This window comes from Malaclemys terrapin, chromosome 8 (genome assembly GCF_027887155.1).
Source record: "Malaclemys terrapin pileata isolate rMalTer1 chromosome 8, rMalTer1.hap1, whole genome shotgun sequence".
In the NCBI taxonomy this organism is placed as follows: domain Eukaryota; kingdom Metazoa; phylum Chordata; order Testudines; family Emydidae; genus Malaclemys; species Malaclemys terrapin.
In genome coordinates this window covers 6,021,646-6,032,696 of record NC_071512.1, presented here as the reverse complement: position 1 = coordinate 6,032,696, position 11,051 = coordinate 6,021,646, and the positions used below count along the sequence as shown (strand labels likewise).

Below are 11,051 nucleotides of genomic sequence, written 5' to 3'. Positions count from 1 at the left end.
CAGTTCATTCAAGGGAATCACATGACTTAGCAAACACTACAATTTTTGTGTATATTCACGTAAGGTGGGGCTTTCAGAGGCACCTGTCTCCTTCGGGAGCTTCTGGAAAATCCCACCATTCAATAAAAATATAGAATTCCCTTTGGCTGAGTTTGCACCCCTTTCTGCTTTCACTCTGGGGTAACCTTGTGGCCAGTGCAAATAGTCAGTGAATACTGGAGAATACTTAGGGAAGACAGATCCCAAGTCATAGAGGTGAGTGTTCACACAGGAAACTTCAGTGCTAGGACTTGTGCTCATCCAATCATGGAACAGTAACTATTTCATGGGTCCAAATGAAACCAGTTGGATTTGGGGTCTCCAACACTCAGCTAGCTGTTCACAAACATCCTTGAGATGCACAGAATTATCTGGCGAATCATGGAGAAATTAGAGAAAATGCTGAGATGTTTGTGGATAGTTCACTGAATAAATTTGCTAGGAATCACTTGGCCCTAGCTGTTTCCAGCATACCTATCTGACTGAGGCTGGGGAAACTATGCCAGGGCAATTAAGCGAGGAGAGGCCGTTTTCAAACCTCATTGCATTCTAAAAAGGACAGTATGTTGCAGAACAAGGTGGGCTGCACCGTTCTTGTTGCAGACAGCTTATATATGGAGCTGTGTCCTCTGCCAACCTCTCGCTGTTTTGGCTGCATTCTTTGCACTTCACTTAAAAGTGGAGCAGGGGATCAGTGTGACTATAGTAAAACCTCCTCCCTTCTGGCTCAGCACATGGGTGCTAGTCTCCATCAGCCCTGTAAGCCAGTTGCAACACAGTCAGTATGATTCTCTTGTACTCTTTCCTAAAGTTATGGTTCATCGCCCCATAAACCACAGCGTTCAGACAGCTGTTGAAGTAGGCCAAGAAGTAACTGGCCGTGAAGAGCCACTCGGGTATCAAGGAGCCCAGTGTGGGCTGGACCGCCACCGCGAAGCCGATGAAGTTTAACGGCGCCCAGCACACAGCGAAGAGCACAAAGACCATGAACATGGTCAGGAAGTTCCAGAAATCGTGGGACTTGATTTTGGGCTGCGTGTCCGGCTTGACCCTGCGGCGCACCTGGATGACCAGCACCCAAATCCGCAGGTAGCAGTAGGTGACGATGGTGATGGGGAGGAAGAAATGGATGAGCACCACGGCGATGGTATAGAGGGCGCTGACAGACTGGGCAAAGGTGCAGGAGTACACCCGCGGGTCGTACTGCAGGGACTCCACAAAGAGGTTTGGCATGATGGCCAGCAAGGTGAGTGCCCAAACCAGCCCCACGTAGCACACGGTGTTGGGGCCCGAGAAAAGCTTGTCGTACTTCAGGCTGTGGCAGATGTAGCAGTAGCGGTTAATGGCGATGCCAGTGATGTTGAAGATGGAGCCGATAACGCTGATGCCCATCAGGAAGCCGCTGACCTGGCAATGGAGGTACCCCATCACCCAGCCGTCATGGAAAATAGCCATCAGGACCAGGGGATAAGGGTAAAAAGCCACTAGTAAGTCTGCAATGGCCAAGCTCACCACAAAGGCGTTGCCTGGGGAGGGTAACAAAAAACAACAACAAACAGTTAGAACCTATGATCGGAATGCAGCAGCAGCCCGGAAAACGCCTTCTCCTTGCTAAACAGATCAGCTTCCTGTGTCTACTTCAAACTGCACCTGCTTGTCGTACTGTCTTTTTACTTCTCTTTGCATGGCAGAGGTGGCTCTGAGAGATGGATTCTGTTCTGGCTCATGCATCATCTACAGAGTAGCGTAACTTATTACCACTTTAACTACCACGACTGCTTCCTTTCATCGCTACCTTGTACCCCCACCCATTTGTCTGTTTATCCCCTTGTTGCATCTTGTCACAATCTTAGATTTTTAGCTCCCGGGGGCAGACACTGTCTGTTTTATTCATTTTGTACAGCACCTAGCACAACGGGGCCTTGATTGCCTTTAGGTGCTACCAGAATTCAAATAACATTGAGCATCCATCTAATATATTATCCTCATACACCCTTGGGAGGCAGGGCAGTGCTATTAGTACAGAGGGGGAGCAGAGGAACAGACGAGCTAGTGGCTAGATTTGTTTTCTAAAGTGAAACCCACTTTTGAAAATTGGGCTGTGATTGACTGGCCCAAAATCGCACAGAATGTCTGTGGTGGAGCCAGGCATCGAACCTGGGTCTCCCGCGGTGTCAGGCCCTAACCACTGGGCCAAATTTGAGGTGCACATCTATCACTTGAGCAAGGAAAGCCAAATGGGTGCTTTGCAGTTCTTTGGTCCACAATCGTGTGCTTGCTCTCTGCTGGGCTGATTTGGGAATTAAAGCCCCAAAGGGGATAATGCTGCCCAGAGTTATTTGCGCCTCCTCTTCCACAAGAGGACTAGTCCCGAGCCAGCGGCAGTGTCTTTTCACGCAGGGATCTTTTTTCTTCCTCACCGTGACAGGAGAGAGGTGGGGTTTTCCCTCTCTTTGGAGCAGCTCTAGGGAACTGGTGCACTGGGTGGGGTAGGGAATTCGGTGGTAGGTGAAAGGCACAGCCCAGCTGCCTGGAGAATACAATGTCTCGGCTGCAGGACACCGGTCAGATGGAACCGTGTGATGGAAGAGGCAGAGAGCTTGCAAAATTCTGTACCCGACCTGACCCCTCTACTGCTTGCAATAAAAGAAAAGAGCAGGCGAGGGGTTTAAATCACTGCTCTCCCGGGAGACAATACAACGGAGACGTGTTCTCCTGGGTGGCACTTGCAGCTGAAGCCAAAGCAGATGGTAACCACTCAGTTTAATGCAATGGGGCCATTCAAGCTGGCTGCACTACGTTGCCCTGGCCACGGCTCTGCTCCAGCAGGGATGTGGAATTGGCCACTCCATGCACAGGGGAGTTGATTATACTCAGGTGCTTGGAATGGGCTCTGGATTTTGACACTGGGGACCCCTGTTAAAGTCAGTCCTGCTGTGATGACCGATTTGGTTCTGGCTTTGTGCTTTTCAACGGCCTTTGACATTTCTCGGCTCTGTAGGATTGGATTGATCCTGGCGTTAGATTGCATCAGTCGCACCCGGGCTATCCCCAGCCACTGACTTCGAATTTGGTTAGCCAGAGACAGTCTAGGTAGCATAAATGAAGCAGCGGTTAGGTGCCCCCCCTGGTAAGGGGCATGCAGGTGCACGCACGCCTATCGAAGTTATTTGTTTGCTCTCCCAGCCCCTCCTGCCTTTTCCCGGCAGTAAAGTCAGAATACTGGGATGCAGGGGATCAAACCCCGGACACAGCCTGGAACCCAACCCTGGCCATCACGGACCTACTTCTGCCAGGCGTGAGAGCCCTCCACGCTTGTATACCTAGTCATGCCAGCGAAGTCCAGTCATATTGGAGCATACATAACATTGTTCCCGCTCCCATTGCAAAGACTGTGATGTCCTAAGGATTGCATTGTCACTGCATGGCAAGGGAGAGAACCCATTAAAAGATAAGGAGGTGACAACTAGAAATGTAGTGTCTAGCAGTTACCGAACAGGACTAGGTGTCAGGACGCCTGGATTCCATTCCTGGCTTTGTCTTTTAGACTGGAGCTTTCGAAGGTATGCTGACTTTGAGTCACTGAATTCTGGGGAGAAAGACAGCCTGCTTTTAAGAGGCATGGGATTTGCCTGGCTCCCACTGAAGTCACTTGGGATTCTTGGACACTCGGCCCCACTGAAAATCAGACCCAATTTGTCTCCAGTTAGACATCCTTGACAATATAAGCCTCCAGCTTTCTGCCTCAGTTTCCCCCCCTTAAAATAATTTCCTAGTGGCGCTGAGAGTCAGATTTAGTGTAAAATGCTTCGGGATCCAATGCTGCAGAAGGACAAAGTATTGTTACATGAAGGGACTGAAGGGCTTTTCCAGAGATGGAGGCTAATTATTACGGACCAAGACCTTGGCTTGTAGCCTGGGTTTATTATAGGCAAGGGAAGACAGAAAACTTTCTACCTATGTGGGGCTTGCAAGCAGAGCGTGAGGTCAGCAAAATTCTCCACTTCATTGCCGCAGAAACAACCTAACCCGGAGAGTTACTGGTAACTTTTTTAGTGCATGAAGATGGACAAAAACCCAACCCCCCTGATTTAGTAAATGCCAGCTGAACAGTAGCTGCTGCTCGAATCAGGCTGTGCAAATGGAAAAGAGCTGTTTTCTCCTGTGCGAAGGCAGGAACAATTCTTACCATTCATTTTGTGTCCCATTCTACCCATGCACTTACAAGATCACCAGACAGGCTAGTGGAGGGAGCTTTAGATCCTCCAAACCCCTTAATTGACCTAAGAAGAATCTAAATCCCACAAGGAACTAGGCCAGAATTCCCCCGGAGAGGGATTGATGAGCCCTGAAGCCAGCTGGTGGAATCTGAGTCAAGATTTTCAGAACTGTTGAGTGATTTGGGGTGTTTCAGTTTTTGGGGTGCCCCGGCTGAGCACTGAGTACCCACCCTCTGAAAAATCGGGCCCTTTTTTAGGCTGTCCCAAGTTGAGCAGCCAAAATCACTAGTCACTGGGCCGCGGATCTGGTTGAGACTGTAAGCCAACGGGTGCAATGTATCTCAGGCATGGAAGCACGGGTCACTATGGCCAACAGAATTTTCCCCTCTAAGCTTTGGTAGCCTGCTTTACTAGCCTTTCCAACTCCAGGCACTCCGCACCTACTAGAAATTTGCCTTGAATCCCAGCTGTGCTGGGTGGGAGAAGTTTACATACCGAGATGGACGGACAGACAGACATGCACGCACACGGACGGACACACAGACACAAAGGTGGATTCTGCTAGCACGGGCATGTCACTGCACTAGCGGGGCAGGAGGCTGGCTTACTGCTCCTGGGCCCTGCGGAGGGAGGCAGAGCTGTTCCTGGGAGCCTGGAGAGTGAACCCCTCCCCCCACCCCCAGCAAGGCCATTACCTGCTTTTCTCAGGTTCTTGTTCTTGAAGACTGAGACAATCACCAGGAGGTTGCCCAGGATGTCCACAGTGATGGTGATGATGAGGATGACAGCCAGCGTGATCACCACCCAGGTGGGGTAGAGACCATCCTCCCTTCCCAAGCCAGCAGACAGGTTCTTCAGCCGAGAACCTTCCTCCTCCATCCTCGGTCATCTAACCTGCCTCTCAGGGCGGCGCAGAGTCCTCACCCAGTCAGGACTAGCATTTCCAGTGGCCCTGAGCCAAGAGGTCAGGGCTCAACCAAGGCAAGGGTCAGTGCCCCTCTCAAAGCACCAGGAGAGGCGCATGGGCCGCTCCCGGAGAAGTTCCTTGGAAGTGTGGCTTGCTCCGGCGTCCGGCGTGGCAGGGTCTCGCCTTTGTCCCTGTCCGCAGGCCCTGCGGGGAGGTGGGATTCCCCGGCCGATCACCGCTTTGGGCACCCGGGCGGAGCTAAGAATTGCGCACACGCGTCTCTGCGACCGGCGCTGTGGCTGCTCCGCGGGGCGCTCTCTCCAAAGCACCGTGCCTGGGGGGCGGACGGGGGCCGCTCCCCATACGCGTCGAGTGGCTCTAGTTGGGGAAGTCCCGCTCCCGCAGGCAGCGCTAGGAGCCCGGGAGAGCTCCCAGCTCAGCGCCGCCAGCCCCTTGCTGGGGGCGCTCCCTTCCCGGTGCCGCGCTCTGGGTGCCAAGCGCCGGGCTCCGGGCACCTCTCCAGCCCCACTGATGCTCTTCCCACCTCGTTCATCCCTTCGGCTCCATTCAGCCCTGTCCCTGGGCTCCCTCGGCAGCCGGCGCTCCGCGCTCTCCCGTGCGCTCCTCGGAAAAGTTCCCGTTGGTGGGGGCAAACTTTGCAGCCTGCGGCAGAACCGGACACCCCCGCGGAGCCGTGCGCCACGCTTCCCCCGGGGCCCCGGCTAGCGGAGCCCTTCCGCTGCCCTGCTCCTTCCAGTCCCCCGTCTCCTGCAGCGACGCTTGGTCACGTTCTCCTCTTTGCCCTTGGCCCCTCCATCCCTTCTCCCAGCCCCCCTGACCTGCGGCTCTGGGCCAGGAGAGCCCCGTGTCTCCCAGTCCCCGTGAAGCACCTTCCGAGGCGCAGCCTCCGCACCGCAGCCGTCTCCTTCGCGCATTTATAGGCTAACCTGCCCCGGGTGCGCTGCTCGCTCCTGGTTAGGGGCTGGTAACTCCTCCCTGCCCGGGGCGGAGAGCAGCGGCGCCCTGAGCCCCGCGGCTGTTCACGCCAGTTTTATCCAAGCTCTGGATGCGCGCAGGTGGGGAACGGGTCCCTATGGTGCGAGGGGAAGGCAAGGAGCCCTGCAGGCCGCTGGTCACAGTCACTCAGCCCCTTACAGCGAGGCTAGCTATGCCCCCTGTCCGACCCGGTACAATGAGCCCACTAGCAAAGGAGCCACCGTGAACAATGTCTGAAGTGGGACCTCAGTTCTGCCTCTGTTTTGGCCACTTGGTACCAGTCCCAGCATTGCGGGCTTGGTCGCTGTGGGAAGCCCAGCGCCAGGATTCCCAGTTTGATCTCCCACAAGTGTCTCTCTCGCTCTGCTCTTCCAGCCAGAGGGAGGCCAAGGCAAACATCACAGAGCAAACTGCCAAAACAGCACTCAGCAGCACTGCGCCAATGTTCTCCATCCTACAGGCGCCAGGCTGGGATGCCTGGAGAGGACGGTGTGGTCATGGCATGCTGCTGCTCTGGGGGGCAAGGGGTGGCAGCTGTGTGAGCTACTTGGTCTCGGGGCTCATCTACAGGGGGATGCTCAGGAAAGTTAGGGGAAATCAACCCACGGTGTGAGGTCGATGCACATTGGTTAACCCGCTCCCCCCCAGCAGTGGCGTGCTATCTGCGTATGCAACACATGGCCCAGGACCGGCTGTGCCTGCAAGATGATCCCTCCAGCCCCCAGACGTGTGCCGGAGGACGCCATTTTCTAGGACAACATGGCCTCCTCCACACAGCATGACTGGCATGCAACGTATGTGCAAGGGCTCGCCTCGTGGAGTGTAGCATTGCATGCCGGGCGAAAGGCCTCACGGCTCGCCGTTGCCCCCCAGTGCAAAGATGCTTTCGGGAGTGAAGTGGCCTTGCCAACTGGGGAGTTACGTTACAGTGAACTGAAAACATCCCCCGGGGTTTAAGGGGCCTTAATTCATGTGCGTTGCCTTCACATCAGTTGTAGTTGATTTGCCTCCACTTTCCTGAGTGTCCCCTCCCCATGTCGGTTTGGCCTCTGTGCTCTTCCAGCAGCAGTAGCACTCAGAAGGGGTGAGCAGAGGCGTTACCTTCCATCTTTCACTAGGCACAAAGCACTGTGTGTTAGTTTGAGGGCAGCGGGTTTTAGTTTGAGTGACAGACTTTGCCATGCAGGGCTCAGTTTTCATAGAATCATAGGACTGGAAGTAGGGTTACCATATTAAAGGTTTTCAAAGAGAGGACACTCCACGGGCCCTGGCCCCGGCCCTGCCCCAACTCCGCCCCCTCCCCTGAGCGCCCCGCATTCCCCCTCCTCCTCCCTCCCAGCCAAGCGAAAAGGGCTGCCCGAGCGCTACCGACTTCACGGTTTGCCGGGCAGCCCCCAGACCTCCAGACCCTGCCCCCGGCCGGGCACTTCCCCTCCTGGGCTCCGGCTGCACTGGGGAAGCGCCCAGCCGGGGGCAGGGTCTGGAGGTCTGGGGGCTGCCTGGCAAACCGTGAAGCCGGTAGCACTCGGGCAGCTCGGCTCTTCAGCTACACAGAGCTGAGGTGTCTGGGGGGAGCAGCAGCAGCCGCCTCCACCGCCGCAGCGGGGAATCCGCCCGCAGTTCGCAGCCTGCCGGAGCCGCTCAGGTAAGCAGGGCACTGGAGCAGGGATGCCGGCATTTTCCCGGACATGTTCGGATTTTTGGCATTTCCCCCCGGATGGGGATTTGAGCACCAAAAAGCCGGACATGTCCGCGAAAATCCAGACGTATGGTAACCCTACTGGAAGGGACCTCGAGAGATCATCTAGTCCAGTGCCCTGCACTCAAGGCAGGACTAAGTATTATCTAGACCATCCCTGACAGGTGTTTGTCTAACCTGCTCTTAACAATCCCCAGTGATGGAGATTCCATAACCTCCCTAGGCAATTTATTCCAGTGCTTAACCACCCTGACAGTTAAGAAGTTTTTCCTAATGTCCAACCTGAACTTCCCTGGCTGCAATTTAAGCCCATTGCTTCTTGTCCTATCCTCAAAGGTTAACGAGAACAATTTACCTCCCTCATCTTTGTAACAACCTTTTATGTATTCGAAAACTGTTATCACGTCCCCTCTCAGTCTCCTCTTCTCCAGACTAAACAAACCCAATTTTTTCAATCGTCCCTCATAGGTCATTTTTCTAGACTTTTAATAATTTTTGTTGCTCTTCTCTGGACTTTCTCCAATGTGTCCACATCTTTCCTGAAACGTGGCACCCAGAACTGGACACAATACTCCAGCTGAGGCCTAGAGCGGAAGAATGACTTCTCGTGTCTTGCTTACAAAACTCCTGCTAGTACATCCCAGAATGATGTTTGCTGTTTTTGCAACAGTAGTACACTGTTGACTCATATTTGGCTTGTGGTCCACTATGACCCCCAACTTTCCGCAGTACTCCTTCCTAGGCAGTCATTTCCCATGTTGTATGTGTGCAACTGATTGTTCCTTCCTAAGTGGGGTACTTGGCAATTGTCCTTATTGAATTTCATCCTATTTACTTCAGACCATTTCTCCAGTTTCTCCAGAGCATTTTGAATTTTAATCCTATCCTCCAAAGCACTTGCAACCCCCTTCCAGCTTGGTATTGTCCGCAAAGTGTACTCTCTATCAAGGCCGGCTCTAACTTTTTTGCTGCCCCAGGCAAAAAAGAAGAGAGACGCCCTGCCGTACCCCCCCGCCCCATGAGCGCTGCCGAAATCCCCACCCCTCCAGCACCACGCCACCCAAAGCCCCGCCCCCAGCGCCACCCTGCCCGAAGCCCCGCCTCCTCCAAGCGCCACGCCAGCCCCCGCCCTCCCAAGACCCCGCCCCCCAAGCACCACGCCACCCAAAGCCCCGCCCCCCAGTGCCACGCTGCCCGAAGCCCCGTCCCCCCTCCGAGCACCACGCCACCCGAAGCTCCGAGCACCACGCCGTCCAATCCAAAAATAAAAAATAAAAAATCGACTGCCGCCCTGCCCCAAGGTGCCACCCCAAGCACATGCTTGGTCGGCTGGTGCGTGGAGCTGGCCCTGCTCTCTATAGCATTATCTAAATCACTGGTGGGTTTTTTGTTTTTGTTTTTTTGTTTTTTTTGCCCTGGGACGTGAGCCCAACCCCCCCATTTTCCCCTTTTGTCTGACTCCATGGCAACTGCTGATGACATCACTGACACCGAAGGGTTTCGGTGCTGATGTCACCCCCTGTTGTTGGGGAGATTCAGAACCAGCTGAGTTCATAGGCCCGATCCTGTGTCTGTGATACTGGTGTAAATCTGCTGGGAGGTTAGTGGAGTGACTCCTGATTGACCAGGGTGTAATGGAGAGCAGCAGTGAACCTATGGTCAGTAAAAACCAGCACAACCTTTAAGACTGGTGCACACCTGCCAGCAATAGGGAGCTATGAACAGGCGTAGCTGGGGAAGAAAGCAGAGGCCAGCCAATGAAGCACAGTGGGCCAGGAGTGGTGCAGAGGTGCTAAACAATCTGCTCCAGCCATCGGCATCAGGGCATTGGCTGCTCTGCTGGACATCCGTCCTTAACTCCGATTTTGGGGCACAGTGGTGTGGATGGAGGGGAAGGTGGGGCTGGAACCACCCCCTCGGTCCCCTGCTCACAATCAGAAGGCCAAGGTCTCAAACCCAGTCTGATTGCTGCCCTGTGCTGAGCCAGTTCTCTTGTATTTTGCGGGGACAGTCACAGCGGCCACCCCCAGATTGGTTTGTTGAGTGCCCTCCACTCTCTGCAGGACCTCACTGAAGGTATTGGAGCTGTAGCCACTTCCACCAAGGTGGAGTTTGGCCCTCTGGCTCACAGGAAGAGGAAACAATCCAAAAGCGGGATCATCCCCATATAGCAGTGTGCAGAAAGGACCCTTCCCACTTGGCTGCCCTCCATCCTGCAGGCTGGGTGTGGTGGTGGTGGGGTTGGCCACCTGTGGGAAATGGGGTCCCCTCTTCTGGATCCCCACCAAGTGGCCTTTGTCAGGCAGAAGCTCAGTGTGGTGGAAGGGCTGGATGCAGAGCTAATGGGGGCATGCACCACTTCCCCTTCCACCCCCCAAGCAATGCAAGGGAGTTAATGCAGCCTAGGCCTCCGCTTGATGCTATGGGAACTTGCCCATAGGGCTCTAGGGACATCTGCCCCTGGAATAAGCCTGGTCAGTGGGACCCCATGGGCTGCATGCTTGGGAGCCAGCCCAGAGCCTCCAGGCAGATGACTGGCTCCAGAACATCCTGTGAGACTATGGGCCTTGGGGCTAGAACCTCTCGTCCTTCTGGTGGTGATGGGGGACATGGCCAACCCTCTGTTCTCCTCGGAGACCCTTCTGGGAGAATTTCCCTCTTTGAGAGCCCCTCCCATGGGAAGGGGCAGGCTGGCCTCTAACTTTGAACTTCTCTTGCCTTCCCTTTTAAAAAGGAAGGAATGAAAGCGGTCGGGTGCTTTGAGCCGCATTGAACGTGTCCTCCCTTTAGTTCTGACTGTCCTTGCTGCAGCTGGTTAGGAACTTGCAACTTAAAAGTTACATGGTGGTTCACCTGGTGTCTGATGGGGGTGGGTGGGTTCTCCCTTTGGGGGCAGGGGGGGAGGGAGAAAAGAGCGCTCCCTTTTCCAACGACAGAGTTCATTTAAAAAAGGGGGCGGGGGAGATAGTTTAAGACCCCACTTCTGTGTCCGTGGGCCTCATCCTGAAGAGCCACCAGAGTTTCTGATTTGGGTCCCACTTTCATTATCTTGGCACAAAGAAAGATTTCCGAGCACTGAGCTATACCATGCCCCCTCCCCTCAACAAATCAGCCCCATTTTTTACATTCAAGCGAGGAGGTCGGGGGGAGGAATCGCACTCATACAGAGTGTTTCTTGAAAGCGGCTGTT

The 11,051-nt window shown here is 54.4% G+C and overlaps 1 protein-coding gene across 1 annotated transcript; it reads right to left on the bottom strand.

Moving 5' to 3' along the window:
- Positions 1 to 780: 780 nt before the first annotated feature.
- LOC128842270 (melatonin receptor type 1A-like) lies at positions 781 to 5,138 on the bottom strand. The gene is made up of 2 exons (XM_054038134.1): positions 4,955 to 5,138; positions 781 to 1,565 (listed from the first exon to the last, which is right to left on the bottom strand). Exons 1-2 carry the CDS (start codon positions 5,136 to 5,138, stop codon positions 781 to 783), a joined length of 969 nt encoding a protein of 322 aa, XP_053894109.1.
- Positions 5,139 to 11,051: the final 5,913 nt, after the last annotated feature.

Coding starts and splice junctions, on each gene's coding strand:
- LOC128842270 (XM_054038134.1), bottom strand. CDS start 5,138: ATGGAGGAGGAAGGTTCTCGGCTGAAGAACCTGTCTGCTGGCTTGGGA. Junction 1,566..4,954: donor CAAGAACCTGAGAAAAGCAG/GTAATGGCCTTG, acceptor TACCCTCCCCAG/GCAACGCCTTTGTGGTGAGC.